The 27750-nt window shown below is 41.1% G+C and overlaps 1 protein-coding gene across 1 annotated transcript; it reads left to right on the top strand.

Annotated features, from left to right (window-relative positions):
- Window positions 1-1306: 1306 nt before the first annotated feature.
- Window positions 1307-27750, top strand: CNR1 (cannabinoid receptor 1). Its single transcript, XM_014781105.2, has 2 exons — window positions 1307-1788; window positions 22335-27750. The coding sequence occupies exon 2, from the start codon at window positions 22398-22400 to the stop codon at window positions 23814-23816; it is 1419 nt and encodes a 472-aa protein (XP_014636591.1). The 5' UTR covers window positions 1307-1788; window positions 22335-22397; the 3' UTR covers window positions 23817-27750.

The following is a 27750-nucleotide window of genomic DNA, read 5'->3' as shown; positions in this document are numbered from 1 at the left end:
GGCCGGAGTGACGTGGCTCCATCAGGTGGAAACCGAGCAATTCTCCCTCGACCCAACTCACGAGAGATAAAGATGTCTAAACACCACGAACGCCGCCGCCACAACCCTGCCCGGCCCCGGGGGGAGGGGGAGCGCCTTTTCTGCTGAAGCGGCGTCTGGGGCTTGTTTGTAGGTTCGCAATTCACCATGATAAATGTAAAGACCAATTAAGGTTTGATCCGTGCACACGGGAGGGAGACGGCGGCTGATAGTGGAACCAATTAACGAGCATGTCCCCTAATTTCTGCCGCGGCCGCCGGGAGCACCGCGGATCCCTAGGCGCCTGCGGCGGCTGCCCCTGAACCCCGCGCGCCCCCCGCCCGGCCCTGGAGGGGGGCGTCCTCCTCCAGCGAGAGGGTGCGAGGAGCGGGGCGCCCAGGCGGCTGGGGAGGGGGCGCGCTGGGCAGGGAGGCTCAGAGCCAGCCGCCCACGGAGCCCAACTGTTTGCAGCTGGGGCCGGGCGGTGGGGCGGGCCCGAGTGGTCCGCGCCGGGCGGGGGCGGCGGGGGCTGGAGAAGGCGCCCAGCGCGAAGCCAGGCGGTGCCCCGAGGGCGGACAGGTGGCCGCACGGCAGCCGCCAGGTAGCAAAGAGCTCGGGGGCTGCGCGGGGCGGTCCCAAGGCTTCGCCCGCCCCCGGGCCCGGCTTGCTGCTGCCCGCCGCGGGGGCTGCCTAGGGTAGGGGGAGTGGGGCTCGAGGCCGCACCCTCGGGTCCGGGGAGCCTCGGTCTCTCTCTTCTGCTCCCCTTTCCCTTCCGGCTCAGCCCGCTACCCCAGACGTGACCCTCGCGCAAGGTGTTGCCGCTGCGCGCTGCCGGGGCGCGCGTGATTAATGGCCCCGAGGTCGGGGGCGGCGCAGACACGAGCCCCTTGTTGGCTAGACCAGGGTGTGAGGGTATCCGGGAGGCGAGCCAGGTCATGGCAGTGGGGGCCCCCGGGACCGCAGCGGCGGAGGAGGAGAAGGAGGAAGAGAAGTAGGTGACGTGGGCCGCAGAGGCTCGTCCCCTCTGGCCCCGGGGCCGGCGCCGCGGCGGGTCACCCGCGCCAGCAAAGTTTGGAGCCACGGGCGCCGCGCTGCGCGGTGCGCGGGTCCCTCCCCGCGCAGTTCCCGCGGCGGGGTCTGTGCCGCCGCCGCTGCCAGGGCAGGACAAAGGCTCATTAACACGTGATGGGACCGCGCTTCATAAATGGGACTGGAGCGAGAGGGAGCCAGAGACAGAGCGAGAGCGGAGGGAGAGGCAGGGACCGCGCACGCTGGGCGAGGCGACAGGCGCCCGAGCTGGCGGTGACGGGTGGCCCCACGCCCGGCCAGGCAGGGCGGGCGGGAGGACCCAGTAAAGAGCCCGGGGAAGGGGAGAGGCTCGCGGGCGGCGGGAGCGCCAGTCTCTGTCGCTGTCACGGGCGGACGCTGGAGGCGGGGGACGCCGGCGCGCGGACCGACTGACTTATTGACCGACCGACGGAGGCACACCCCGCTCCACCCCACCCCGCCTCGCCCGCATCCCAGCGCCGGCGCCACCTCCCTCCCGTTGCTCCCTTGGCCACCTCTTCCTTCTCCACTTCTTTTCCGCCTCTGCCTCTTCTTGGCTCCCGCGGCGCCAGTGCCTTCTCCGGGCCCGGGCAGGGCGCCTCGGCTCCCTGCAGAGCTCTCCGTGGAGTCAGGGGGGACATTTCGTTCTGGCAGAGAAGCAGCCCCTGCGCTGGGCGAGAGGTGCCGAGGGAGCTTCACCCCGAGGACCGGGGGATGCGAAGGGTAAGACCTGGCAGAGTTGCATTTGGAAATACTTTTTCCGCCTCCCGCCCCCTCGGGTACTGACCAGTGTGGTCCCCAAGTGTCCTTCGTGGAGTTCTTATTCCGTGTGAGCGAATCGTGCGTCGGTGTTTACTTAGCTGTATAGCCCCAGCCTGTTAACTGTGGTCTGTGCTACTTCTGGAGGTTTCTACCATTTACTAGTTATTGAATGTGTGTGCACCTGGCTCTCTGTATGCACTGATGTCTGTTTGTGGAAAATGTGTAATTGTCCATGTTTGAGAAACAGGCGCTTGAGTTGGTGCTTAATGTCTATAAACCGTACCAGCAACTAAGTTTTACCCGAGAAATACATCCATCTCTGCACCAAACCTAGAAACTGTCTCAAGTAAAATATAAATGTCATATAAAGAAATGTATGTCAAATAAACTTTTGATATAAAAAAGTATAGCTACAGAAACCACTCTTTTTTTGAGGAATAATAAATGTGCATTTAACTAATATCTGGATTTGAATGTTGATGGAACCGTTTAACGCAGAACTAGCCATTAGGTGAATAAAGTTGATGTGTTATCTCTTGCTAAGACTCACAGTCATAAATGGATCACCTCCTGAGTGCAGATGTGTTTGCTGTGATAGACGTGAGACACTGTCATTTGGTCGTTTGAAAGTTTAAAAGCAACATGCGTGTTCCTAATTTTAGTTTTAAATTGAACAGATGAGAAGAAAAAATTAGTAACATATTAATCATTTTGTCTCCCATCTTTTTTATTCTTCTTCAAATAAGTGCTTTTCTTGCCTTTGTTGTTTTCTTGATATATTAAGCATCCTTGGGCATTTAATCCAATAAGAGATTAGAACAGATTTACTGGTTTTAAAGGTGTGGAAAGATATCTCTATGGGTCCCATAACTTCTCATTTTTATTACCAAGTTAACATTTTTTGAACAATGGGAGAAATACAATTTCTTAGCAGAAACTCAGTGGATGTTGAGTATCAGTGGAGTGACCACTGCCATGAATCTATTTTGCAGAATATTGAGCTCAGAGCAACCAACCTTTAAGGTTCCCCTAGGACTTTATCTGATTTAAAGTGTTGCTTTTCAAATCCCACCTTACTGACAGTTTGCAAGGGAAGACACACTGATTGATTTTTCTCTGTCCCTTTTTTTTCTGGTACTCCTTCCCCCTCCCCCGCTCTCTAACTCAGTTAAGAGCAATTTTATCAAAATAAAAGGCCATGTATAGTTTCTTAAGTGAGACAAATTATTTTCTGATCGTATCCATACATGAACAGAATCCACACACCTCCAGAATGTTAAATGTTGTATACCACAAGCGGTTATTTGTGGGTGCAATAGCAGTTGCCATAGTTGGGCAAGAGAGACTTGATGATGGACATGGTTTTTAAAAACTAATCCATTTTAGGTTATCAAGAGAACTTACTGTAAATGGACTCTTTTTGTTCCAAAGATGTCTCCCACTCCAGGCAAGGAGCAGTCTTGGCTGAGGTATGTATGGAGTGTCTGATGGGAAGAGGTCTCATTGTGTTCCTAAGTCTCCGTGGGGGTAAAATAATGCCACAGGGGGGGAAGGCTCAGTTCTGACCTTTCAAAAATAAAATGACTCTGCTTGCATACTCGCTGTTAGGAAGGCAAATTAGATATCCATGCCCCCTAATTTGAATAGATAGCATGAGTATATGTGCATTTAAAAATAATGTTATGCCTAGTCCCCTAAATAAACCATAAGTGATAGTATTTAATGTGGTGTGTAAAGTTTTACATTCTGGTGAAAATGTGATCTCATGTTGGAGTAGTGCTCGGCTTTGTTTGTTATCCACTGTTTTCTGTCTTTTTCTGTTACCCTTTTCCCAGTGGACTGTGTGCCTCCCTGTCTCGCCTGTGAGATTGTTCTCTAATAAGCCTAGCTGCGGGATCAGTGTGTTCTTTTTGGCATTTCAAAATGTTAAAATAGTGAAATTGTTAAATGTTACCAAGACGAAACTGCTGGGAATGAAATTCTCCAGAAGAACCACTATATTTGTGGCATGTTACAGTCTATTCCAAAAGAAGACTCCTTGAATCCGTTTACCTATTTTCTCAAGGAAGAAGCAGCCCCATTGATTCTGTTGATAAGTGTTTAGTATTCAGTGTCAGCTTATTAATTACTAAGGCAAAGCCTGAAAAACTCTTTCAAAACAATCGTATGACATTCTTCTTTGCTTTGACACAGAATTAACATTAACCACTCAGAAATTTAGACAGGCTCCTTGGTTGTCTTGCATATTAGTATTTGGAATTAGATTTGAGATACTTTGCTATATAAGAATAAGCTATTATGAAATGGAATTTATAATAGCAGTTTATAGTTCACCACGCTTACCAAATGTTTCTTCCCAGAAAACAGTTGGCCTAATAAGGAAAGGGATTATTTCCCATAATTAGCTCTCCAGGAATGCTGCAAAAAGAGTAATAAATTGAATTTGGAAGTACCTAGCAACACATGATGAGTAAAACAAGATTTGGTTATAGTGTCTTGAATTTGGTTAGTAAAATGGAGCCTGTTCTTTAGGTTGCTGCCTGTTATTCTTGGGGTAATTATGTTAGCTCAGTTGCATGAAGAGCACAGATGAGAGCTTTCATTCCTGCAAAAAAGGATGCAGTGCCTCCACCAGTGTAAGTCTGTCTCTTCTATTTTTGTATTCATCATTTTCTAATTGAACTGACAAATTAGAATGAAACCAGCCTTTGGGTTTAAATTATTTATAATTCTGCTTTTGACTCTGAAACAACCTGGACCCAATGTTGCTTTCACAACATTGTTTGAAAAACTGTACTGGGGCCAGCTTTATATATTGCATATCTACATTTTGGGGGACCACAAGCTCTGCTGATATTTCTTTTCTTGACTAAAGAGTGGGAGACAAGTTAAAGAATAAGAAGAAATCAAAACCAATTGATGTACTTGGTGTTCGCAAAATTTTAACTTCTTATTCCTCCCCCAGTTGTCCAGCTCTTTCCTCATCCTGTTCTCATAATAATATTAACTTTATAATATAACTACATGAATGCTGTTTTTGAGGGGTTGGGGGATTCAGCACCTTGCCACTGATTTACTATTTAATGTTTTGATAACTGTTTAATTCACTTATCTGTATATTCTTGGATTAGATTAGATTAACTTTGTGACATATTATAGATCGACTCAGATTTCTCCCAGATATTTTCTGGACTAAAAGAAACAATGAATATCATCCAGAATATATATAATATCAAATTATATGCTGCATAATTTTAGATAACTTGATATATAAACACACATTTATACATACGTATGAACAAACTTTTTCATAGATGTATATCATGATTGAAGTAAAAATTTAGACACATTTATATATTTGAACATATAATTCAGATTTTAAATACTACAAATTTCGGGCAATGTCCAAATTCAGGGCAGCTGTGCAGATGGACACTGAAGACTTAAGGCAAAAGAAAGTGTCCACCTTGAATCAAAACAAGGCTGTTCTTATTTTCCAGGATAGTGGAAATTTGCTCCAGTCCCATGTGTTCTAAGAATCTTGCAAAGATGCCAGAATGGGCATAATCACATTTGATTATAGTTTTATCATAAGGACTAATTGATAGATTTAACACAGTTCTCACCAATCTTGCTAATTGTTTATTATTTTTGGAAAGAAAGTTGAAGGAATGTTGGAAGAAAATATACAAAGTTATTACTGTATCACAAAATGCATATTACATAGTCATATTTGTTATATATAACACATTCTAATGCTATCACAAGTAAGTTAAAACTATATGCTGGGGCCAGCCTGGTGGCGTAGTGGTTAAGTTCGTGCGCTCAGTTTTGGTGGCCCCTGGTTCGATGGTTCGGATCCTGGGTGTGGACCTACGTACTGCTCATCAAGCCATGCTGTGGCAGGTGTCCCACATATAAAATAGAGGAAGATGGGCACAGATGTTAGCTCAGGGCCAATCTTCCTCAGCAAAAAGAGGGGGATTGGCAATGGATGTTAGCTTAGGGCCAGTCTTCCTCACACACACACACACACACACACACACACACACACACACAAACCTATATGAAATTTGTGAGGGGGGAAAAGGGAGGGTTGTGTTTAGTGGTTTGCCAGTGTCTCTCTTGCTACTACTCAAGTGGTTTGATGTTAGATGAACTTCTGTCTCAAACAGGCCTGCGTGGATAATAGATATGCTTATGACATATTGGTAATAATAGGTCAAAACCATTACATAAAGTCATCAGTGTGATTACCTGTAGTTCTTAACATAAAATATTTACTAAAAGCTTTCCTGGGTCATATTTCTTCACTGAACAGGGTACCCCATGGAAAATAAAGTATATTGCATTATAATAGTTTTTCTAGGACAGTTTCAATTACAAATATATTCTTGATCTAGTTTTCATTGATATTTTCCACATATTTGAAGTATTTTCCACACAGACTATAAATGGATAGTGTGGGGATTCCTCTAATTTAAAAGTTTCATTTGGAAAGGTAAATTTCATAGCTTAGTGAGCATGGAATTCTTGAGGTTCATAGTTGTGTTTGTATGGGTTTTTGAGTGAAGAGTTGTTTACTCACCACACCTGAGCAAATGGGCCTGGCAGAGTCATAGCAGTTGTTCTGGAATACTGTGAATTCTGTTTTAGCCCCAGCTGGAGAAATTTTCACACCTGCACTTTAGGAAACCTTTCAAAGCTTTGCTTTGTTTGTTTGTTTTGTTTCCTTGTGTTTTTGAATATGTGAGTTGAGACTGGTTAGATAGGAATTGATATTTTTTAGCCAACCCTTTTTTTTTAACCCATTGTGCTATTACATTATGTTCTGTATTTTTTAATAAGATTCCTAAAGTAGATTTTGCATTTTTTGAATGCAACAAGGGATTTAAGTTCCCTTTTCTCCTAACACAGATGGCAGATCCTTTTTCTCTAAGAGTATAATATTTTATTATCTAAGATCTTATTTTTCCATTCTAATTTAGATTCTTAATTGTTTAGAGTTTGGATTCATTGAATAGAAATTTGATATCTTTGGCTTGGTTCCTTACCACCATTATCAACTCTGAAGAGCATTTAAAAATGGTTTTTAACTTCAGGAGATAAAGTGCAGTATAGTTTCCTAAATTTGACAGTGTAATATCTATTTTTTTATTCCTACTAGCAAATTCCATGCTATTGCTTTTTAAAGAAAAGCAGAGGCATTTTTCAAAGATGTGCCAGGCAATCTGTTGTGGTAGTTGAATATGCTGGCAAATGCTTTCACAACCTGTGTATGTCAGTAGTATATTTAAATATAATTAAAATAAAATATAATAAAGAATGTTTTTCAAAGTTTATGTTTAAATTGGAAGGTTCCCCTCTTTCTTTCATCATTTCTTCATCCATTATTTTAGATCATATATTTAGAGAAGAAAATTGGAATCAATATGAGTTCTCTAAAATGAGTTGTTATAAGGAGTTTTACATTGAAATGGTGATAAATTCCAGTATGCTTTTTAAAAAACAAATTTCTGCTTTCACATATGGACATTCGTACTAGGAAACATTGGTTTCTGTTGGTCAAGAGGCTAAAAAAGATGTTTTTAATATATGAACCAATATCATAAGTGGTATGCCTTTGTCACTCTTGTTTGCTTTTTACTCAACTATGTTTAAAAATAAACCAACTTGATTTATTCTTTATAAGAAAGACTTAATTTAATGCCACTCTGATCTGTATATTTTGGTTTATTCCAGTATGGCTTGTTAAGTGGACCAGATTGTCAACTCATTTTAACACGTGGCTACCAGAATTTGTAAATGTTTTCTCTAGCTTTTGTATAAGTTGTGGTGAGCAAGCAATATGCATGTAGAGAAAAAGGAAAGCTAAACAACTAACACATAACCAAAGTAAGCAAAAGAGTGTCCAAAGAATTCTGTATCTTTGCATATGCGGGAATTTGACTTTGGAAAATGTACAACTACTTTTGAAAATTATGTCTAAGTTCTTACAAATTAAAAAAAGGGAAATCTTGGAATGATTTTAGTCCTCCGCTAAGGAAACTAATTATGAGTAATCTATGATCCATTTTTATTGATGAAATAATTAGAGAGGGAACAGTCTGCCCAGAGTCATATATTTAAGTGCTTTGGGATACATTCCATATATTTATAACTTTTAGGTATTTTTGAAAGATACTTGCCAGCTGTAAGCAGTGTAAATTGCATAATTACCAGGGTAATTCTGTAGGATAATTTGCAGTGGATCTGCATTACGTGGGCCTACTGCAAAATTTCCATTTTAGTTTGTCGTTTTCTGGGTTCACCTCCTGTAATACATTATTTTATCGTTTGGGGAAAAAGAAGAACAGAAACATTTCCATCCTGAAAAAATAAGGTGGAATGTTAACTACTTTTACTTTTGTCCTGTTCTTTTCTGCTCAGTAATCAGGAGTTCCCTCACAATGTTGAAAGAAATGGCTAGCAAGCCTATAAAACTTTGCATAGACTTTGTAAATAGAATTAGGAGAAAATGGTGTGGAGTTCTTAGTTTAAGTCTGTGCACTGGGTATGTACATATTATATCTCAAAGCCACTTTTCTTGCTGGACAAAATATATAACGAGAAGTTTCTTGAAAAAGTGCAGAGAGGCTCTGAATTGTAGGCTGAAAAACCGTGAGAAGTTCTCCACTCCTGCTTCTTTTCAAGCTACACTACATATTCTATTCCAATCAAATAGAAATACCTTGGTTTTAAAGATCTTCTGTGGGAGACTACTTTATCATGAGCAGGCTCCCTTAGCAGTCCATTTCATTGATCTAAAAACCTATAGTCGTAGAATATTCTTTCTTGCTATCTGACCTCAATTCTTCTTAAAGGTTAATTCTATTTCCTCCCTCAGTTAGTCTTTTTCATAGGTCTCCATAATTTTTAACGGTGGCTCTTAAACTTTAGACTGTGTTAGACTCTCCTGGAGGCCTTGTTAAAACACAGATGCACCCCAACCCTAGAGTTTCTGATTCTGTAAGTCTGAAGTAGAACCTGAGAATTTGCATTTCTCATGGGTTCCCAGGTGTTGCTGAAGCTGCTGGTTGGGAGACCACCCTCTGAGAACCACTGACCTATAAAATACCTCTGCACACACTTACAAACCACTATGTGACTTCTCAGACTCTTCTCTAAGATGTACACTGGAGTTTCCAGCACATTCTCACCTATCTTATTTCCTAATTCTTTATCTTCTCATCACTTTTTCTGAATATTTTCAGTTCCTCAGCTGTGTTCAAAGTCACATAATTGCATCACACAAACCCTAGGTAGGCTTTGACCTTGAATGAGTACAGTAGAACTACCTCATGATTTCAATGGCATAAAAATTCTCTACTTGCACCCAATTTGCATACTTACTTCTTAATCATAACTACATTTCCAAAGCATATTTAGCATCTTTACTGAAACATAGTTCTTCCAGTTCTGTTTGTATATAATTATTTGCATCTTGAAGGCATATTTTTCTGTTTGTATCTTCCATTGTTAGTGCACACTGAAAATTTTTTAACATTTCAACCAAAGTAGGTGATACATAAGTACCTAGTTTTCAAAATCGTGTTTGAAGGGAACCCTGGATTTACACAATAATAAAAACTTATTTTAAATTATTCCAGTGAGAAAATGATAGGAAGGAAATTGAATTATTTAGAAAGCTACCTTATCCTTGATTTGTATGAGTTTTTGAACAAATATTCACTTCTCTTGTGAAATATTCCATTTTACCCTGTAATAATAGAAAATAATTTTCTATTCTTTTTTATCACAGAGTTATGACCGTGTTGGTGATTTCGTATTTGAAAATTGGAAAGCCAAATGTTTCATAAAATAGGAATGAGTTGAATTTGTTATTAGAATTGATTTTGGGCTCCTGAGACGTTCTCATCTTACTTTTAGCATCTCTTGGCATAAACATGTCGTTTGTTTTTAGTAGAACTACTTTCCTTTACTCATTCTTAATTACTTACTTGAGGCAGAATTCCAAATATTCACAATTAATTTTTATCAATATATTAAATTTTCTCAACGCCCTTTTACCCCAGAAAAGCAATTAGAAATTTAGTTTTTGTAGGCAATAGTAATAATCCATTTTAACCCTCCATAACATATTTTCTTATTTATGTTTTAATTAATTCAGTTGTAAAATGCATAAAATGTTGTAGCAGGAGAAGTTGTTCAACCAAAGCAAGAACTACTGAATAGTGTCTACTGAATAGACTAATAAATTGATTCCTGAGGGCTTATAAAAAAAAGCCACTCCATCTAGTGGTTGAATTTTCACATAACTTCTTTTGACCAGTTGTTTTGAAAACACACTTGCACGTGGAGAAACCCATTTGGCAAAGATCAATGCGTGATAACGTGCATTTGAGGGAAGGAAAAAGTCCATTATAATCATAGTTTCATATATTATCTTAAAAGGTCTATCAACAGCATATAATTAGGGTTCATTCAAGCTTGTACATGTCACAAAGATCTCTTTATATGTCATTGTTGTGTGGCTAAACATTGACGTTCATAATGCACACCCAGGCTAAACAAGAATCGGGATAAAAAGTAAATACCTGATCTTTGCCCACAACCTCCTCTTGCCATCAGTGTAACTTCTGTTTGATACTGAGATAAAAGATCCTAGGGTAAATAATTATTGATGCCTTTTATGTAACTTTTACATTTGGGCAGTTTTTTTTCAGATGGATGTTTGTATGAGACCAAGACTCAGGTTTAATTCTCTAATGATCAACTGACTTTATGCCAAGGAAAACTATCCCCAGTTAAAAGCCATTCTGCTAAGATAGATCTGTCATGTTGATGCACACCAGCATTCATTTAGGAAACAGGTATTGAGTTCCTACCCGGTGCTAGGCGTGGTACCAGGAAGAGGACATGTAAGGCCATATAAGACAGGTCCCTACTCTCAGGGTGTTCATGATCTGAGGGGTTTAGACGCAAGGAAGACCACTACAGGTTGACTCAGCAGTGCCCATCACCTCTCCTGGGAGAAAACCTAAAAGCATGTATAGAAAAGGGATTCATTCAACCCAATACTGTTATATCATATGCCTATTACATGTTTTCACACCCTTTTCTATTCTGTCACCTGTGGGAGGGGAAGGACAGATGGGTGGTCTTTATTTGATGGGGTGGGGTAGAATGGAGAATCATTTCCCTTGTATCCTTGACCCATATTCACTACACAGGTGTGATACATGGATAATGTCTGTTGTCTACAGTGCTAGGCACAGAGTACATGCCCAGTAAAAATGTGTTACATGGAGCATGCGAGGGCCTATAACTTCATATCCGTGAGCCTCTTTCTGTAGTAACACAGCTCTGTGTCCTTTGGGTACTGCGAGTCTGTCACTTTCTTATTGGAGCCCTACTAAGGTTTACAGAATTGCGTCCGCCTTGATTCCAGCCAAGATCTTAGGAACTGGCTACAGAGAGTCTTCTTCCCTCTGGGTCTAAGAAAACCACACTGCTCCTATGGGAAGTTGAGTGATTTCAAGTGAGTTTGAATTTCTTTATATGGAGAATGACTGTTTCAAGGTTTTGTTTACTAATAGCCATCATGTCTCATGAGACGTAAAGAAGGTACCTTCCCCATTCCTCACTGGTATTGTGGAAACTGTCATTGCTGTCCACAGTCTTTACTATCGACTACTGAAGACAAAAAAATCTACCTAATTTTAAAAAATAGTCGTAAAGACAAGTTGAATTTTATTCATTTTTTGCCAACAGTCACTGCAAATAAGGTGCTAGTCCAGGGTTAGGACTTATGGTTTATAGTTAATTGTCGTGCTTTGTCTCTGAACACCTTGGGGCAAGGATGATTTGCAAGTGCTGTGGGCAACCTTTCTGCTGTCAACGATCATTCCTTCAGATTTTAGCTGTTCACTGTGTAAAATTATCATGTACTATTTATTACCTCCTTTTCCCAAAATCATTTCTTCTCCCTGCCTTAGAAATGGAAAGATGAGTGTCTTTTTAAATGGTTCTTGGACCTCGAAGTTAAGAGCAGGGACTTGGAATTATGTAGACCTGGGTTGATGTTCCAGCTCTGCGCCCTCTAGTTGGAGACCTTGGGCAAAGCATTTTACCTCTCTAAGCTCAGTTTTCTCGAATGTAGGATGAGGATTGTAATAGCACCTAATTCAGGGAAATATTAAACAAAAATAATATATATGCTTAGCATGATGCCTGGCACATAAACATTCAAATGTCTCTTACTGAAAATATTTGAGAATTGGAATTTTCTCTATTGTGCATTTAATCACCCAAATCACCTAATCACTCTGAGATTTGAACCTGGAGAAACAAGACTTGGTTTTTAGTTGGACTTAATTTGTATGCTCATGGATTCAAAGAGAAAATACCCCTTCATTGGAGAATGAATGAAGAAACGGAAGAGTATACTGCACCATTGGACAACATGTAGCACACTTTAAACTGCTGTCCTTGGTAATGAACTATAAAGATAACCTATCTACTGGGTTCTACATATATTATGGACCAGAATAATACATTGCTTTTAGCTTTTAATGACCAAACCTCATATGCAACATAAAGACAATTTTATGGAGTATTTTATATATGGACCAGGCTTCTGTTGAATTGAAAACGTGGCAGTTGTATTTCAAGGGAAGGCTGCTTCAATCATGCCTGACTACTTTTCTTTATAGATTATGTACAAAAGGTATCTCTCTCAAAAGAAAAAGGGAAAAAGTAAAGGCACTTGTTAGTAGGGAAACATCAAAACAGCAGAGCAAAATTAAATGGTAAATGGGATTGGTTATAAACGTCAGCAGATCGTTTCATTTATATCATTAATTTGGCTCCATGATCAGCTTTTCTTTAGCGTCACCACCTAATGGTGAGTGCTCAGTCTGATGTCATTTAAAGGCGTCCTTGCTTGAGCCCTGAAATCCTTTGTTTTAACAAACCTTAAAATGATAAATAATTAGGCATGCTTCAAGTTAAGTATGAACAGAAGTATAGCCTTATAGGTGTCTTAATGTTTGTTTAGTTCATATTAATTGATACATTTTCATGAAAAATATAACACTCATTCATATTGTTAGTAAGAATAGACCAGAGAAAATAGTGCATTTAATAAGTTCTATTCTACATTACAAAATATATGAAAAGCTAAAGCTTTGAGAACCAACCGAGCATTACCAGCATAATGGAATTTTCTTTTATATATGGGAAAAGGAGCTGACATTAGTACAAGGAAGAAAAATTATGTGTTTTTGTCTGAATTATCAGGATAATTGTCAATCCTTTATTTCTCTTTGCCATAGAAGATTATACAAAAAGTTACCAGACTACTTTAATAATTCCAAAACTCTAATGGTTAGATAAGAGTTAGAAAAGACTCAATTGCGCATTCAACTGTAGCAGAAATATCATTCATCAAGTTATGATGTTGGCCCATGAGATCTGCCATGTATATTGAGGATATTACTTAGACATAATGCAATTATAAGAGTCAACTAAAATTTTTTCTGCTAACTTGAGAAAAATACATTAACAAGTTATTTTTCTTGGTCAAATTAGTAGAAACCAGGCTTTTTCCCAGAAATAAATGGAAAATAACAAACAAATATATCCACTGGAACCCTTATTCTCTTGAACCCTTCACAGGGCTCTTTTACAAGGCTAGCCAAGCAGAACAACACAGAACCAACGAAGAAAGCAGGGAAAACAACAGGGGTAAGCAAGGGCCTGGGACTCCTGCATTTGATATCCTGGACTCTTGTCGATAGAAACTACAAGCTTGACCTTGTATCCTTAAAGCATTTATAAACTTAGAATATTAGAGAAGGAGCCAATGGGCTGATACAGTCTGTAACTATATCGGGAACATCAATCCTTTTGATGCTTCTAAAGAGTTTTCTGCCTTCCTGGACATGACATCCTGCAGGAAGCAAATACTGCCTACTCTGTTCCCCCAGAGATGCTGCACAGGCCAAAACTGCAAGGATTTTGACTCCAGATACAACAGTGATAAATCTCTAAATTATTAAAATGCCTCTCTAAAACAAAGAAGGTCTTCAGTAGGGCAATGAAGACTAAAATAACCTGCTGTTAAATTACAGAAAATATCCTATTTGAAGTTTGTTTTAAGGGTTTACTCCATGCTCACCCTAATCAGAACATGGATATTTTATACTGTTAATGGTTATAGAAATAAAGATATAGACTATAGGTAGACTTTTAAAAAAATCCATGCTGCTGTCATACCCATAATATTTCTTTGATGATGCCATAGCCTGCCAGGTGATGTGTAAGTTTGGGGGGGGGGGGGCGTGGATGGAGAGGCAGGTATGCAAGTAGAGAGATGGACAAAAAGAACAGGTGATGGTATTCTAAAATGTTGAAGTTTTTAAAAAATAATAGATTCAACACATCAAAATATTTTTATTGTTATTATAAAGCTTGTAAAGTTATTATTGTGATTTATCGCTTAAATTGTTAGAATATGTTGGTTAAATTTTTAAAAGCAGAATTCTAGGAATATCCCCTTAAATGTCATTCAATCATTCTTTTACTATAAGTGTCATAAAAACAACTTCTTTAATAGATGCATCTACACATCTTGCTAGAAATTTCCAATTATGATTTTCCCAGTAGCAAACAAAAACAAAATTAATGGCAGCTGCACCCCCCAAAGCCTAAACTGTATTACTAATGAATCCTCAAAGAAAACTCTCAATGCAAAAAACAATCAGGTGGAAATTACTGTAATAATCCGAATGTAGAAATAAAGGAAATCATCACTGAAATGCAGAGAACAGTTTTCCTGCCATGATCCCATTAACTGTTAAAATAGCCTGTGCACAGTGGTATTTTGACATTACTAAGATCCTTGAACTGCACAAAATCCAAGTATATTTTTAAACTGTATTCTTTAATTAAAGTTGGCTTCTGTTGGACAGAAATTACTATATCTCATAACCACACCATGCCCTGGCTCAGATTTAACAAGCTAGTTTGTTTTAATAAAAGCGCTTGGTCGCATTACAATGGGAAATTGTGATCACATTTGTGGTGATCTTAATATAAAGTCAATCACAAGCACGTATGTTTTGCATTACTGAAATAAGGTCTGTGATCCTTTACCTTCACTGAAGAAGCTTTATAGCTCTTCCAGATACTAAAATTTTAATTCTTGAGGCCATGACCATAGGCAGATTTACCTAGATGGGCTGGGATAGGAAATAGTGATTTAATGGGAGGTAGTCTTAATTACTGTTGACCAAGTGCCTCAATTTGTGTTTGTAAGAAGCTAGAAGACTTGAATATGACATAAGATGCAAAATGGCTTTATCCTAGTTACTCTTAGTCCTTAAAACAGTGCATAAAGTCCAAAAGCAGAAGGTCTGGAGTCTGAGAGATGTGGGTTCAGCTCCAAACTCTTCATTTTCTGGACAATTTATTTAACATCTAGTGGCCTCCATTTCCTTATCTGTGAAATAGGATTATAAACAAGCCCCTGATAGAGTTGTCATGACAATTTAATGATAGAATATGTGTAAAGTCTCTCGAATGCCTGAAATATAATAGACATTCAATAAAGTTTCCTTTGCCCTCACCCGTGTGTGTATCTTCTATTTGCTTCATGCTTTAAGTGCTGAGACAAAAATAAAAATTGAATAAACAGCCTATGATCTAATTAAAGCAATGTATTATCTTGAAATATAATTAATAATATATGGCAAAGAGCCATAGTACTAATAATAATAATTAATATTTATTGAAGACCTAAGTTTTGTGCTAGGTGCTATGTTAAGTGCTTTAAATGCTTTTTTCATTTAATTTTCAGAACAATTCTATGATTTAGGCTTCGTCCTCCTCCTCCCCCTGCCCTTCCTCCCCCTCCTTCCCCTCCTCCTCCTCCTCCTCCTCCTCCTGCTTCTCCTCCCCATTTTGCAGATAAAATACTGAGGTTTAGAAAGATTAGCTACTTGCCTAAGTACAGGTCTGACACTAATCTTGGTCTACTAACTCGTAATTCAATGTTCTCTCTATTACTGATGCTTTGACTGGCTGGAATCAGTGGTGGTAGCATTTCTGTCTTAGGTTAGAGGCATGGTGTATCATAAAAGTTAAAAGCAGCTCCAGACCTGTATTGTCCAAGATGGTAGCCACTAGCCATATGTGGCTATTGAGCACTTGAAATTTGGCTAGTTCCACATGTTGAAATGATAGTATTTTGGATACATTGGGTTAAATCAAATATACTATTAAAATTAATTCCCACTTTCACCTTTTTCTTTCTACCTAGCTATGGAAACTTTTTTTTTTTTTGGTGAGGAAGATCAGCCCTGAGCTAACATCTGCCAATCCTTCTCTTTTTGCTGAGGAAGACTGGCCCTGGGCTAACATCCATGCCCATCTTCCTCCACTTTATATGGGACGCTGCCACAGCATGGCTTGATAAGCGGTGCGTCGGTGCGTGCCTGGGATCCAAACCGGCGAACCCTGGGCCGCTGCAGCAGGAGCACGTGTACTTAACCGCTTGTGCCACCCGGCCGGCCCCTGGAAACTTTAAAATTGCATATGTGGCTGGCATTACATTTTTATTGGACAGCACTGCTCTAGAAGCAGAATATCTGGGTTCCTTCTGGCTCTACCACCTACTAGCTGGGTAATGGCAAATTACCCTCTCTGTGCTTTTCATCTGTAAAATGGGGATAATAACAGCACCCACCTCACAGGGCCATTGTGAAAATAAACAGTTTGATACGCATAAGAGGCTCAGGTTACCACCTGCACGTAACCTCTCCATAGGTGCTTGAAAAGGGAAAATCAGCAAAACTTAGTGGTCTACCTGATTATAGAGGCCAAGAAGGGGGAGGTGCCCAGGGTAAGTCTGAGGTCTGAGCTCAGGCAACTAGAAAGATTATTCACAATAACATGAGAAATGTGACAGATGATATGGCTGAACGTAATTTACTGCAGCATTATCTGTAATAGCAAGAGATGATAAACAGCCTAAAGCTGCATCAGTAGGAGGCTGGTCACATTCATCAACAGATCCTTAAGGCAGCTGCTAGATGGAGGGAGGTCTCATGGAGTAATGTGGAGCTGTCTTCACATATACTTTTAAGTGAAAAAGCAAAGTGCAGAACAGTGTATATAGTATATTATATATTGTTAAAAAAAATAAAGAGGCAATGGATATATATATATATATATATATTTGCTTGAATATGCATGGAATATCTCTGGGAAGAGTAACAAGAAACTTCTTGCCTCTGAGGAGGAAAACTGGTTGGCTGGGACATCAGGATGAGAGAGATTGACTCTTTGCTGTATATCCTTATGCACCTTTCGAATTTTGAGTTGTATGAATGTAATAGATACATATAAATATTCAGAATTTCAAATAAATTAGCTCATAAATGGGAAGTATGAAGAGAGAGTTAGTTACTTGAGAGAAGGTGACTTACAGGATGGAAGTCATGGACTGGCTCCTAGTACCTGCTTGGAAACGTTGGGCTCAAGCTTTGGTTTTCAGGCCAAATATCCATTGAATTAATTAACCTTTCTCTCCTCTAATTTTTATTTTATTTTATTTTATTTTATTTATTTTTTTCTCCCCAAAGCCCCAGTGCTTGCTTGTATATCCTAGTTGTAAGTCGTTCTAGTTCTTCTACGTGAGCCGCCGCCACAGCATGGCTACTGACGGATGAGTGGTGTGGTTCTGAGACCGGGAACCGAACCCCGGCTGCTGCAGTGGTGAGAGCACTGAACTTTAACCATTAGACCATCAAGGCTGGCTCACTCTCCTCTAATTTAAAAAAAAAGGGCAAATAAACATTATTAAATTACTGCTTTAATACACCAGTTAATAAAATTCAACTGCCACCTATTAGGTTCATATGAAAATTTCTGAGGGAGCCCAGCCCTCTCTTTCTCATCTGCTATCCTGTTATCAGGCTGGTGAATCACATAAGAATAAAAGACACCATTCCTGTGCTTGGGAACCACATTTTAGTTATGGAAATAAATATGTAAACTCAGGATTAAATGATATGGCGAAGCCTGTAATAAAGGGATAAACTGGGGGAACTAGGTCTGCCTGGTGGGAAGGGCTGGTCAAAAAGGTCTCAGAAAAGGAGGTTAGTTTCTACTAGGCCTTGAAAGAGAAGTGTAACAGAGAGCTTGGGAATGAGTATTTCAGACAGAGGGTAAGAGGAAAGGAGGAAGGTGTGTAAGTGTGATTCAGGGAGCAGTGAGTCATCACAGGGCCAGCAAGCTGTGTGTTAAATTTGGGTGGGAGATGAGAGGCCAAAGTTAGATTTGAGGATCTGCCAGAACCATTAGCAGCTCTCATAAACTGGCCATCTTCTGTGTCCCTCTGATTATGGGAAAACTTTCCTTTGTAAATGGAGTTGTTTAGCAAATGTAAGTTTGCAAAGAGCAAAGTTGACTCAGGAGACAGCCCAATGGTGGGGCACACAGGACATTTTCTGGAAAAGAAGAGGATGTGAGAAAGGATATGATAGACAGACAGATAGCCAAACAGGGAACCTAAGGACTCTTGAGAGTTAACAGTTGGAGCCAGGCTGAGGTTGGGGACTCAGGAGAGATCTTAGATAAAGGAACCAGGGAGCACTGGGCAACCAGCTTGGCTGTTGGACTTTGATCTTTCACTCCTCATTCTTTATTTCTATCCTCAACAGCTCCCTGTATCCCTGGACACTGCCCTGACTTAGTTGGACGTAACAGACTTCCTGCACTGCGTCTCTGTGTGGTCTGTACACTAGTACTCCTGCCAATGGTCGGGCAATTCCCAGCTCCCCTGTGCCTTGTTCTAGGACAGTGCAGGGAGGGTGTGCAGAAACGACTCAAAGCCCAGACTAGGGAAAAAGCTGTAATTACCTGAGTGATAACAGAAGTTACCCATGGAGGATTTGGGGCCCTCAGTTTGGTGGTGCCTCCCTATGTCATCACAGGCTACACCAATCACATGAAAGGGCTACAGGCCCCTGAAGGGGCTAAGGGAGCCCTCCTGACTTACCCATCACACTTGCTCTGCTTACCACCTGGTAAAATATCACCAGTATTCTTGTCTACCTCTCTCTAGCCAAGGTCGCCCATGTCGTAAGGCTCATTCCATGAGTATTTAGGCTAGGTCATCATTACATAGGCAGCTTACATGGTGGGAGGAGAGCAAAAGGGGTAAAGGGCACAAATGTATGGTGATGGATGGAAACTAGACTTTTGGTGGTGAACATGATGCAGTCTATGCAGAAGCCAAAATATAATGATGTATACCTGAAATTTACACAATGTTATAAACCAATGTGACCTCAATAAGAAAAAAATGTCAATAACCTCACCTAAATGGAGTGTTTTTCTAGCACAAATAGATTGGGCAGCTATTTAGGCTGGCTACTTTGATTCCAGTTTCATGCTTAGTTATTTCCCAGTATAATTAGAAGAATCCCTCCCCCACCTTGGATAGGAAAGGATTATTATTTTTTCTATTTTGAAATACATATATTCAATCAACCAGCTTTTTTAGGGTCCCCTTCTATTTGTCAGGCATTATGGTAAATGCTATGAATAAATACTAAGATTGATACAGTCCTTCCCTCAGTGAGCTGACTCTCTAGTGGGTGGGAGGAAGGAGCAGAACAGATGCAAACGCAGAGAAATGTTAGAAAATTTAGTAAGCACCACAATAGAACTCTATTTGGAAATTCTGGGAACACCGAAGAGGGCCCTTCACCTGACCATGGGAGCAGGGGAGCTACAGGAGGTAGTGACATCAAACTGATGGGGAGGAGTTGACTAGGTGGGGGCGGGTGTGTGTGTGTGTGGTTAGAAGAGTGTTAGGAGCAGTGGGAGCAGAAGCACTGAGTGCAAAAGCAATGGATTTGGTGTGTTCATGGAGCTGAATCTGGTCCAGCCTAAGTGGTAAGGCCAGGAGTGGTGAGGGGAGGGTTGGAGAGAGAGGCCGGGGCCGATCACCCTGGGTGGGTGGAGGGATGGAGGAGGACAGATTTCTGCTCAGGGAGAACAGAATGTGGAGAACTCTGGGGACAAGTGAGTGAGGGTCAGATCTGGTAGGTGCTCAGCTGGGCTGACACAGAGGCAAAGAGAGGGGCTTCACGTGGTGAGTCTGGAAAGCGTGGGCCTGAAAGGGAAACCTCCACGAATTTGAAGTTGGTCTTCAGGGCAAAAAGGTTGAAAGAGGAGTCACACGATCAGCCCTGTATTTTATGAAGACCACTGCTGCAGCTGTTTGGCAAATGATCAAAGGGGCTAGGTCCAGAGAAGGGCAGGAAAACTGACTGTGAGGCGGTGGTCTAGTTCTGGTGAGCAGTGATGGGGGCCTGGACTTAGGGGTGGCAGAATGTGGAAAGGTGGGCCATTTAGCACATTGTGCCTAGTCCAAATTACTAACAAACAGAACAAAAAACACATCGTGACACTTAAAGTATTAATTTAAAGTTGTTTTCTTTGCCTCTGCGTCCGTGTCCTGTCTCCACCCACACTAATCCTACATAATCTTGACATAAACATCCTTCCCTTGGGGAAACCTCCTTCAAGCCCCTACGATGGCTGCTCCCACAGCATCCTATATGTCCTCAGTCATAGCTGTCATCATGCTTTCTCATAATTATGGCATCAGCTGCCTGTCAACTCTGCTACACTGTACTTCATGTGGTCAGGGACTTTTTTTTTTGGTCACACATCTACCTTTATTGTGAGCAGCAAGTGGGACACTTCTACCAATAGTAAAAAATTAATTGACAAAAGCAAGGATCCAGTGAAGCCACCTGGTTGGAACCCTTGGGAGCTTATAAAGGTAGATGCTGAGCCAGAGCAACAAGAAGAGGACTCCAAAGCCCATGAAGAGTGAGGCCACCAAAGAGAGGAGGAGCCCTTTGTAGATATTCTGAGTGTACTTGGTGGAGGTGACCTCACAAACAAAGAACCAGGCAGTGAAGAACATGCCAACGGCCAGCAGTCAGATGGGGCAAGACAGCTGGATTCACTGGGCTGGTGTATCGGCTCATGGCCTCAAGCGCCGTTTTGCCAGGCTCAGGGTAATCCATGCTCTGCCACCAGAAGAAGGGCTCTTTCTTGATGCTCTTGTGTCCCTAGTGCCCAATGCAGTGCCTGGCACATCGTGGGTGCTCCATAATTTGTTGGATGGATGAATAAATGAATTATTAATTCAGATAGATAGAATCTCTGTATTTTAGCAGGAGGACTTAGAACTTTTTAGTTTGTTCCAGGATAATGACTATCTTTTCTACTCCCACCCCCCGTACATTGTAATATGTTTAGGAACAGCAAAAAGACAATTGGTAAATAAAATATTTGTCTTTATGATTATTTTAATTATTATAGATATCACTCAGTACTTCTAATATTTTTTGTAAGCGAAAGAGCCTAATAGCCACATTTTAAACAAACATTTATAAATAGTCAAATCAATTCTTTGGCTGTTTATTTCAAAACAAAACCAAATTGTTTAGCTTAGAATTGAAGAGCCCTTAAAATTTGGCCCCCTCCTCTCAGTCATCCTTATGTCCAGTGCCATCCACGTGGAAAGCCTTGGATGATCGGGCCTGTCTCCTGTCTTCTAGCGTGTTATGTCACTGCACGGCTCGGGGGGGTGCTGTCAGGCAGCCGTGTCTGTCATCACTCCTTTCCAGTGTTAAAGAGCTTGGTCTTCTCTGGAGCCTCAGTTCAAGCTGGCCCTTTATGACATTTTTCTGGGTTGGTATAGACAATTTAGAAGTTCATCTCAGCCATGGCTCAGGTCAAACGTCTCCTCTGGGTGAGGAGACTTGCCTGATGGAATGAGAACTAGACCCAGGTCTTCCCACCATGGCTGCGTGCTTCCTCTGGTTCTCAACAGTCTCTTCCTCCCGCTTCACACTCAGCACAGCCCACACAGCTCGGTCCCTGATGCCACACTGTCTTGTCCATTGGTTGTCTTGTACATTCAGTCTTACCTGTGTGACAAGGTGATCAAAATCTTCAAGAGCAGAGATTGTGTGACATGTTGTTTCTCTCCCCTGTCCCCACCAGCATCAGGACACTGTGTGTATGTGAAGGTAGAAGCCAGGTGGTAAACACTTCCTAACACCACTGTGAAATGCACGCCGTGCCTGAGACGCATTTCCTTCTGCTTGGCTGTCAGACCGTGGAGGTCCACACAGGACTCACACAGTGACTTAAATCCGCACAGAAAGCTGAAATGAAAGAAACATATGTTTCTGGTGTGTGCCACTACATCACCAACTTTGCATGGCTTTTCTCTAAGTGACTGACTCATTTTGTTGACTGAATCTGACTGGGACTTTATCTTTGTTCAGAGACAAGAGTGAAATAACATAATGGTACGTGTTTGGGATGTTTACAGGAGGGTTTTTTTTTTTTTTTTTTTTAATTCTCCTGGTTTTCTCACCATTCAGCTTATTTGTTTTCCTTCCTGTTAGGATTCCCGGCTGCAGGTCTGTTCCTCAGTCACTTTGAGTTTGGCCTAATCGAAGACGGAGGTTATGAAGTCGATCCTAGATGGCCTTGCAGATACCACCTTCCGCACCATCACCACAGACATCCTCTACATGGGCTCAAATGACATTCAGTATGAAGATATCAAAGGCGACATGGCATCCAAATTAGGGTACTTCCCGCAGAAGTTTCCTTTAACTTCCTTTAGGGGAAGTCCCTTCCAAGAAAAGATGACTGCAGGAGACAACCCCCAGTTAGTCCCAGCAGACCAGGTGAACGTCACTGAATTTTACAACAAGTCCCTTTCATCCTACAAGGAAAATGAGGAGAACATTCAGTGTGGGGAGAACTTCATGGACATGGAGTGCTTCATGATTCTGAACCCCAGCCAGCAGCTGGCCATCGCTGTGCTGTCACTCACGCTGGGCACCTTCACGGTCCTGGAGAACCTGCTGGTGCTCTGCGTCATCCTCCACTCCCGCAGCCTCCGCTGCAGGCCTTCCTACCACTTCATCGGCAGCCTGGCGGTGGCAGACCTCCTAGGGAGTGTCATTTTTGTCTACAGCTTCGTGGACTTCCATGTGTTCCACCGCAAAGATAGCCCCAATGTGTTTCTGTTCAAACTGGGCGGAGTCACAGCTTCCTTTACTGCCTCGGTGGGCAGCCTGTTCCTCACAGCCATTGACAGGTACATATCTATTCACAGGCCCCTGGCCTATAAGAGGATCGTCACCAGGCCCAAGGCTGTGGTGGCATTTTGCCTGATGTGGACCATTGCAATTGTGATCGCTGTGCTGCCTCTCCTGGGCTGGAACTGCAAGAAACTGCAGTCCGTTTGCTCAGACATTTTCCCACTCATTGATGAAACCTACCTGATGTTCTGGATTGGGGTCACCAGTGTGCTGCTGCTGTTTATCGTGTATGCGTACATGTACATTCTCTGGAAGGCTCACAGCCACGCGGTGCGCATGATTCAGCGTGGCACCCAGAAGAGCATCATCATCCACACGTCAGAGGACGGCAAGGTCCAGGTGACCCGGCCCGACCAAGCCCGCATGGACATTAGGCTGGCCAAGACCCTAGTCCTGATCCTTGTGGTTTTAATTATCTGCTGGGGCCCTCTGCTTGCGATCATGGTGTATGATGTCTTTGGGAAGATGAATAAGCTCATTAAGACGGTGTTTGCCTTCTGCAGCATGCTCTGCCTGCTGAATTCCACCGTGAACCCCATCATCTATGCTCTGAGGAGCAAGGACCTGAGACATGCTTTCCGGAGTATGTTTCCCTCATGCGAAGGCACCGCGCAGCCTCTCGATAACAGCATGGGGGACTCGGACTGCGTGCACAAACACGCAAACAACACAGCCAGCGTTCACAGGGCTGCGGAGAGCTGCATCAAGAGCACGGTCAAGATTGCCAAGGTGACCATGTCTGTGTCCACAGACACGTCTGCTGAGGCTCTGTGAGCCTGACGCCTCCCTGGCAGCACAGGAAAAGAAATTCTTTTTTTTTTTTTTAAGCTCAAAATCTAGAAGAGTCTGTCGTCTCATCGGTTATATTTTTTTAAGTTTACCATGCTTGGTGAAAAGGTGATTGTCACCATGATCAGTTATCAGTTCTCTAACGTTTCAGTAGTGTAGATACTCAAACTCAGTTCTCCAGGGGTTTACTGTGAAGAAAGCCTGTTGCTTAAGTGACGGGAAGATTCTTCAAGGTCTCAGTGAAATAGGAGAGAAACCTTTGGCTATACAATTTGAAGTCTAAGTACCCATAGAAAAATGCCATCAAATGAGTAATGCCTTTGTAACCACAACTTTCATTATAATGTGAAATGTGTTTGTCCTTAAGTATCAGAGATGTCCATTTTTACAACAGTTATAGTACTAAAGTAGAGCTATTGTGTAAAATGTGTTGTGTCCTGTGAGATGTGTATCAGTGTTTACTATGTGTTATTTATATTTGTCTAGTTCAGCACAACTGAAAGGTAGACTTTTATGAGAACAATGGAACACAAGCAGTGGATACATGCCAATGAGACCACTTTTTAAAAAATTATTGCCCATGATATAACTTTAGAAACCTTAATATTTTTTCAAATATCTCTATTTAAATTTGACACTGAAATAACCATAAAGGTTTATTTTTCTGTTAATACAACAAGAAGAATTTGAAGACTCTCCAAACTATTGAGACTTCATTGACACTTAAAAATTTATTAGCCCTACATTTTCATATGAGGACATTCTGGACTATAGTTGTTCTGTTGGGTGATGGATTACAATACGATTGGAAGAGAGAAGGCATATTGACTTTTTTGGCTGACATCTCTGACTTTCTTTAGTCTTTAGCTATTACTGGACCTCTTAAGACAGCATGTGTCAATCTTAATGTATATTGTTATCACTGTGCAGTTGCTGTTTACTTGAAGAGTATTGCTTTCTTATATTCCAGGTTTAAGTAGATTTCATGCCTGGGTGGCCAAACAACAGTCTTCTTTTTTCTTAATTGAAAAGAAGTATTGTCTGGATCAGTAAAATTATACTGTGTGTGAGTATGAATATAAATGTGCGTATGTGTGTGTTTCTATCCTGTAACTGTTATAGTAATGTCCTAAAGTGAGAAAACTGTGACGAAGTATGAACTGTACCACTGCTGCACTCTAACACATGAATTCAGTTTCTAAAATTGAGTTCTTCCAAAAATCCTGTTGATAAAAATACTGGCCATAAACATTCAGAACCCTCCCCCCTTTAAGAGATTGGGTCAAGTGTTGCTAAATTGACCTTTAGGTATTCCATAAGACCAGTGTTTAGCAAGGAATAATCAATGACAAACATTCAAGTGAAGGTCTGTATTTACAGAGTAAATGTCGGGAAATGGGAGTGTTTGGTTTCTGAGCACCTGATATGGATCAAGTCCATGGACATGTAAGTCTTTATAAGGGAAGTGATTCTAAAAGACCCCCAATGATAACATTTTTCAATCTTCTGTGGAGGCCGTGTGATCCCAGTTTAAGTAGCCCTATACATCACTTGCTGAAGTGAGGAGCTGACACACTCGTGATTGAGGCCTGGATGACGTTGGCCTGCTTCTGTGCTTTGCCCAGATGCCACTGGGGACAATCCAGCACCTGGCTTTGGGTAGGTTTGGGCTCAGGAATAGACCTCTCCTCTTTTCCTGGTGAGGAAGATCTGCTAAAGTGTAAAGATGAGCACGGCTTTCTTTCTTCTTATGCCGCAGTCTCAAACTCCTTAATAGTGCCATGGGGGCTCAGAATTAGGCCCTTTCCCAGTAAGCTTAAGAAACCACTCAACCCTGACAAATTTTACTTACAAACAATCTCCTCCTTATACAGATAAAGCGTGGCACCTGCAGGACCTGGAGGCCTACATAGTGTGAAGTGAAGTGGAGAGCTAGCGTTTATCTGTGATTTCTAGCTATCTAGATACCTGAGAAGCCTAACAGGGCAGTGTCCTTTCTTGCAGTGTGTGTTCTAAGGCTGAGTGTGGCCTGTGGACCAAGCCAGAATACTTTTAATTGTCTGTCTATACAGCTCGAAGCCTGCTGGTTCCCTCACTTTACCTCTCTATGATGTGCAGATGGGGACTCAGGGTGCTGGAGGATTAATAAGATCTCTTTAGAAAGAGAAAAGACTATGGAAAAACTCAACAGGGTCTAGCTTCCATTCAAGAATTGTCGCTCTTTTGTCCTGCATCATTCTGAATACTAATCCACATGTCTCAAAGCTCGCCAGACAGTACCAACTCTCTTCTCACAGCTCTGAAAAGCTGGTGAAGATGAAATTCTTGTTATTGGTAGAAAAATTCCAGGATTCATTTTTGAAACTGTATTTGTGTGTATGCAATGTAGATTTTATAGTGTATTGTGCTTTCAAGATCTAAATCATATATAATACATTAAGGGACAATGGGGCTGACAGCACTAAACTTGGTGCTTATTGATATTTTAAGAAATATCTGTGAAATATCATCATGTATGTGTTATAACACCTTCATTTTGAAACGTTTAAATTACTTTGATTCACTTTGACACTTTTAATATCATTTCCTAACCCAAGTGACTCAAATGTTCTCCCCAGTGAATATACTCATTGGAATTACCATTCATTAGTATCATTCATTAATTAGTCCCTTAATTAGACCCATTAATTTAAATATAATTTATATTTCAGTAAGTTTTATAAGGTCCAACTTCAGAGTTATCTACTTTCCTCTGAGGGTAACATATTTGTCCTGACCATGCATTTTGCCATCACATATGTCTTCGGAAAGGGCCAACTTCCCAACCTGTTCACTTTCTTCAGAGTGTTGATGAATCTTTCAGTCCTAGACCAACAGTTTCATTTAGAGAAGGAGGGCTGTCTCCAAGAACCTCTGATTTTCCATTACATGTGAAATATATGTTAAAAAAAGCATGGATCTGGGAGAAGCTGCAGACATATGCCTACCCTTGAGATGATTCCCAACCCTCCCCGTCACTTTGAATCTGGTCTGTCTGGCATTAGGTGTCAAGGAATTTTGGCTGTCTAAACCCACGCTACCGAAATAGGCCCAACCATGAGTTGAGATGAGAATTAGGCCCTGGATGAGTAGCATTCTAGTTACTGTCCTGTCGATTAATTTCTGCCATTCCATGTCTGTAAGAGAGACCACCAATATCATTCGCAAAATTAGATTTCTCACAATCTAACTGTATATTTGTATGATATCTTAAAATCTCCTAAATGCTGGGCAATGGCTATTCACAATTGTTTTGTACTGGCCTTCTGATGAAATGTTAACAATGCCTATTGTAACATAGACAAAGCATTTTATCTACTGATTTGGGCTGAATGTATGTAAATAGGTTTTTAAAAAGTCAGATGTTTAAGCAGTGGCTTACAAATCAGTAATTTTCAGATAGGAGAGTTTCTTTACATAAAAGCTATCTTCACATAAACTTAGTGTACTAGGCCTGCTGGGGATCCGAGTCCCCAAGAAAGGAAGCCTTTTCTTGTAATAATGTGAATCGAGATACTAGATTATCTGGATTCTTATTTCCAATGTTTCAAGTGGAAAACGTAACTCTTTATTGTCTGTAAATCTAACATTATTACTTTTCCTCTTAGAAGAATATTGTATTGTTAGATGTTTGTTGAGCTGGTAACATCCTTGCACCCGCTGCACTATCTTTGTTAGTAATCTGTATGATACTTCGTACACAAGTACTAGTAAGATTGTTATTCAATGTAGCTTCAGTCATTAAATTACTATAGCAAAGTAGTACTTCTGTAATATTTACAATGTATTAAGCCCACACTGTATTTTATTTCAATGATGTAATTAAATTGTTATTTATTCAAAAAGAAAACATCTCATCATGTCTATTGTCTTAAGTTAC

This window comes from Ceratotherium simum, chromosome 19 (assembly GCF_057802395.1).
Source record: "Ceratotherium simum simum isolate JZ-2026a chromosome 19, ASM5780239v1, whole genome shotgun sequence".
Lineage (NCBI taxonomy): Eukaryota > Metazoa > Chordata > Mammalia > Perissodactyla > Rhinocerotidae > Ceratotherium > Ceratotherium simum.
This window is presented reverse-complemented; position numbering and strand designations above follow the sequence as displayed.

Coding starts and splice junctions, on each gene's coding strand:
- CNR1 (XM_014781105.2), top strand. CDS start 22,398: ATGAAGTCGATCCTAGATGGCCTTGCAGATACCACCTTCCGCACCATC.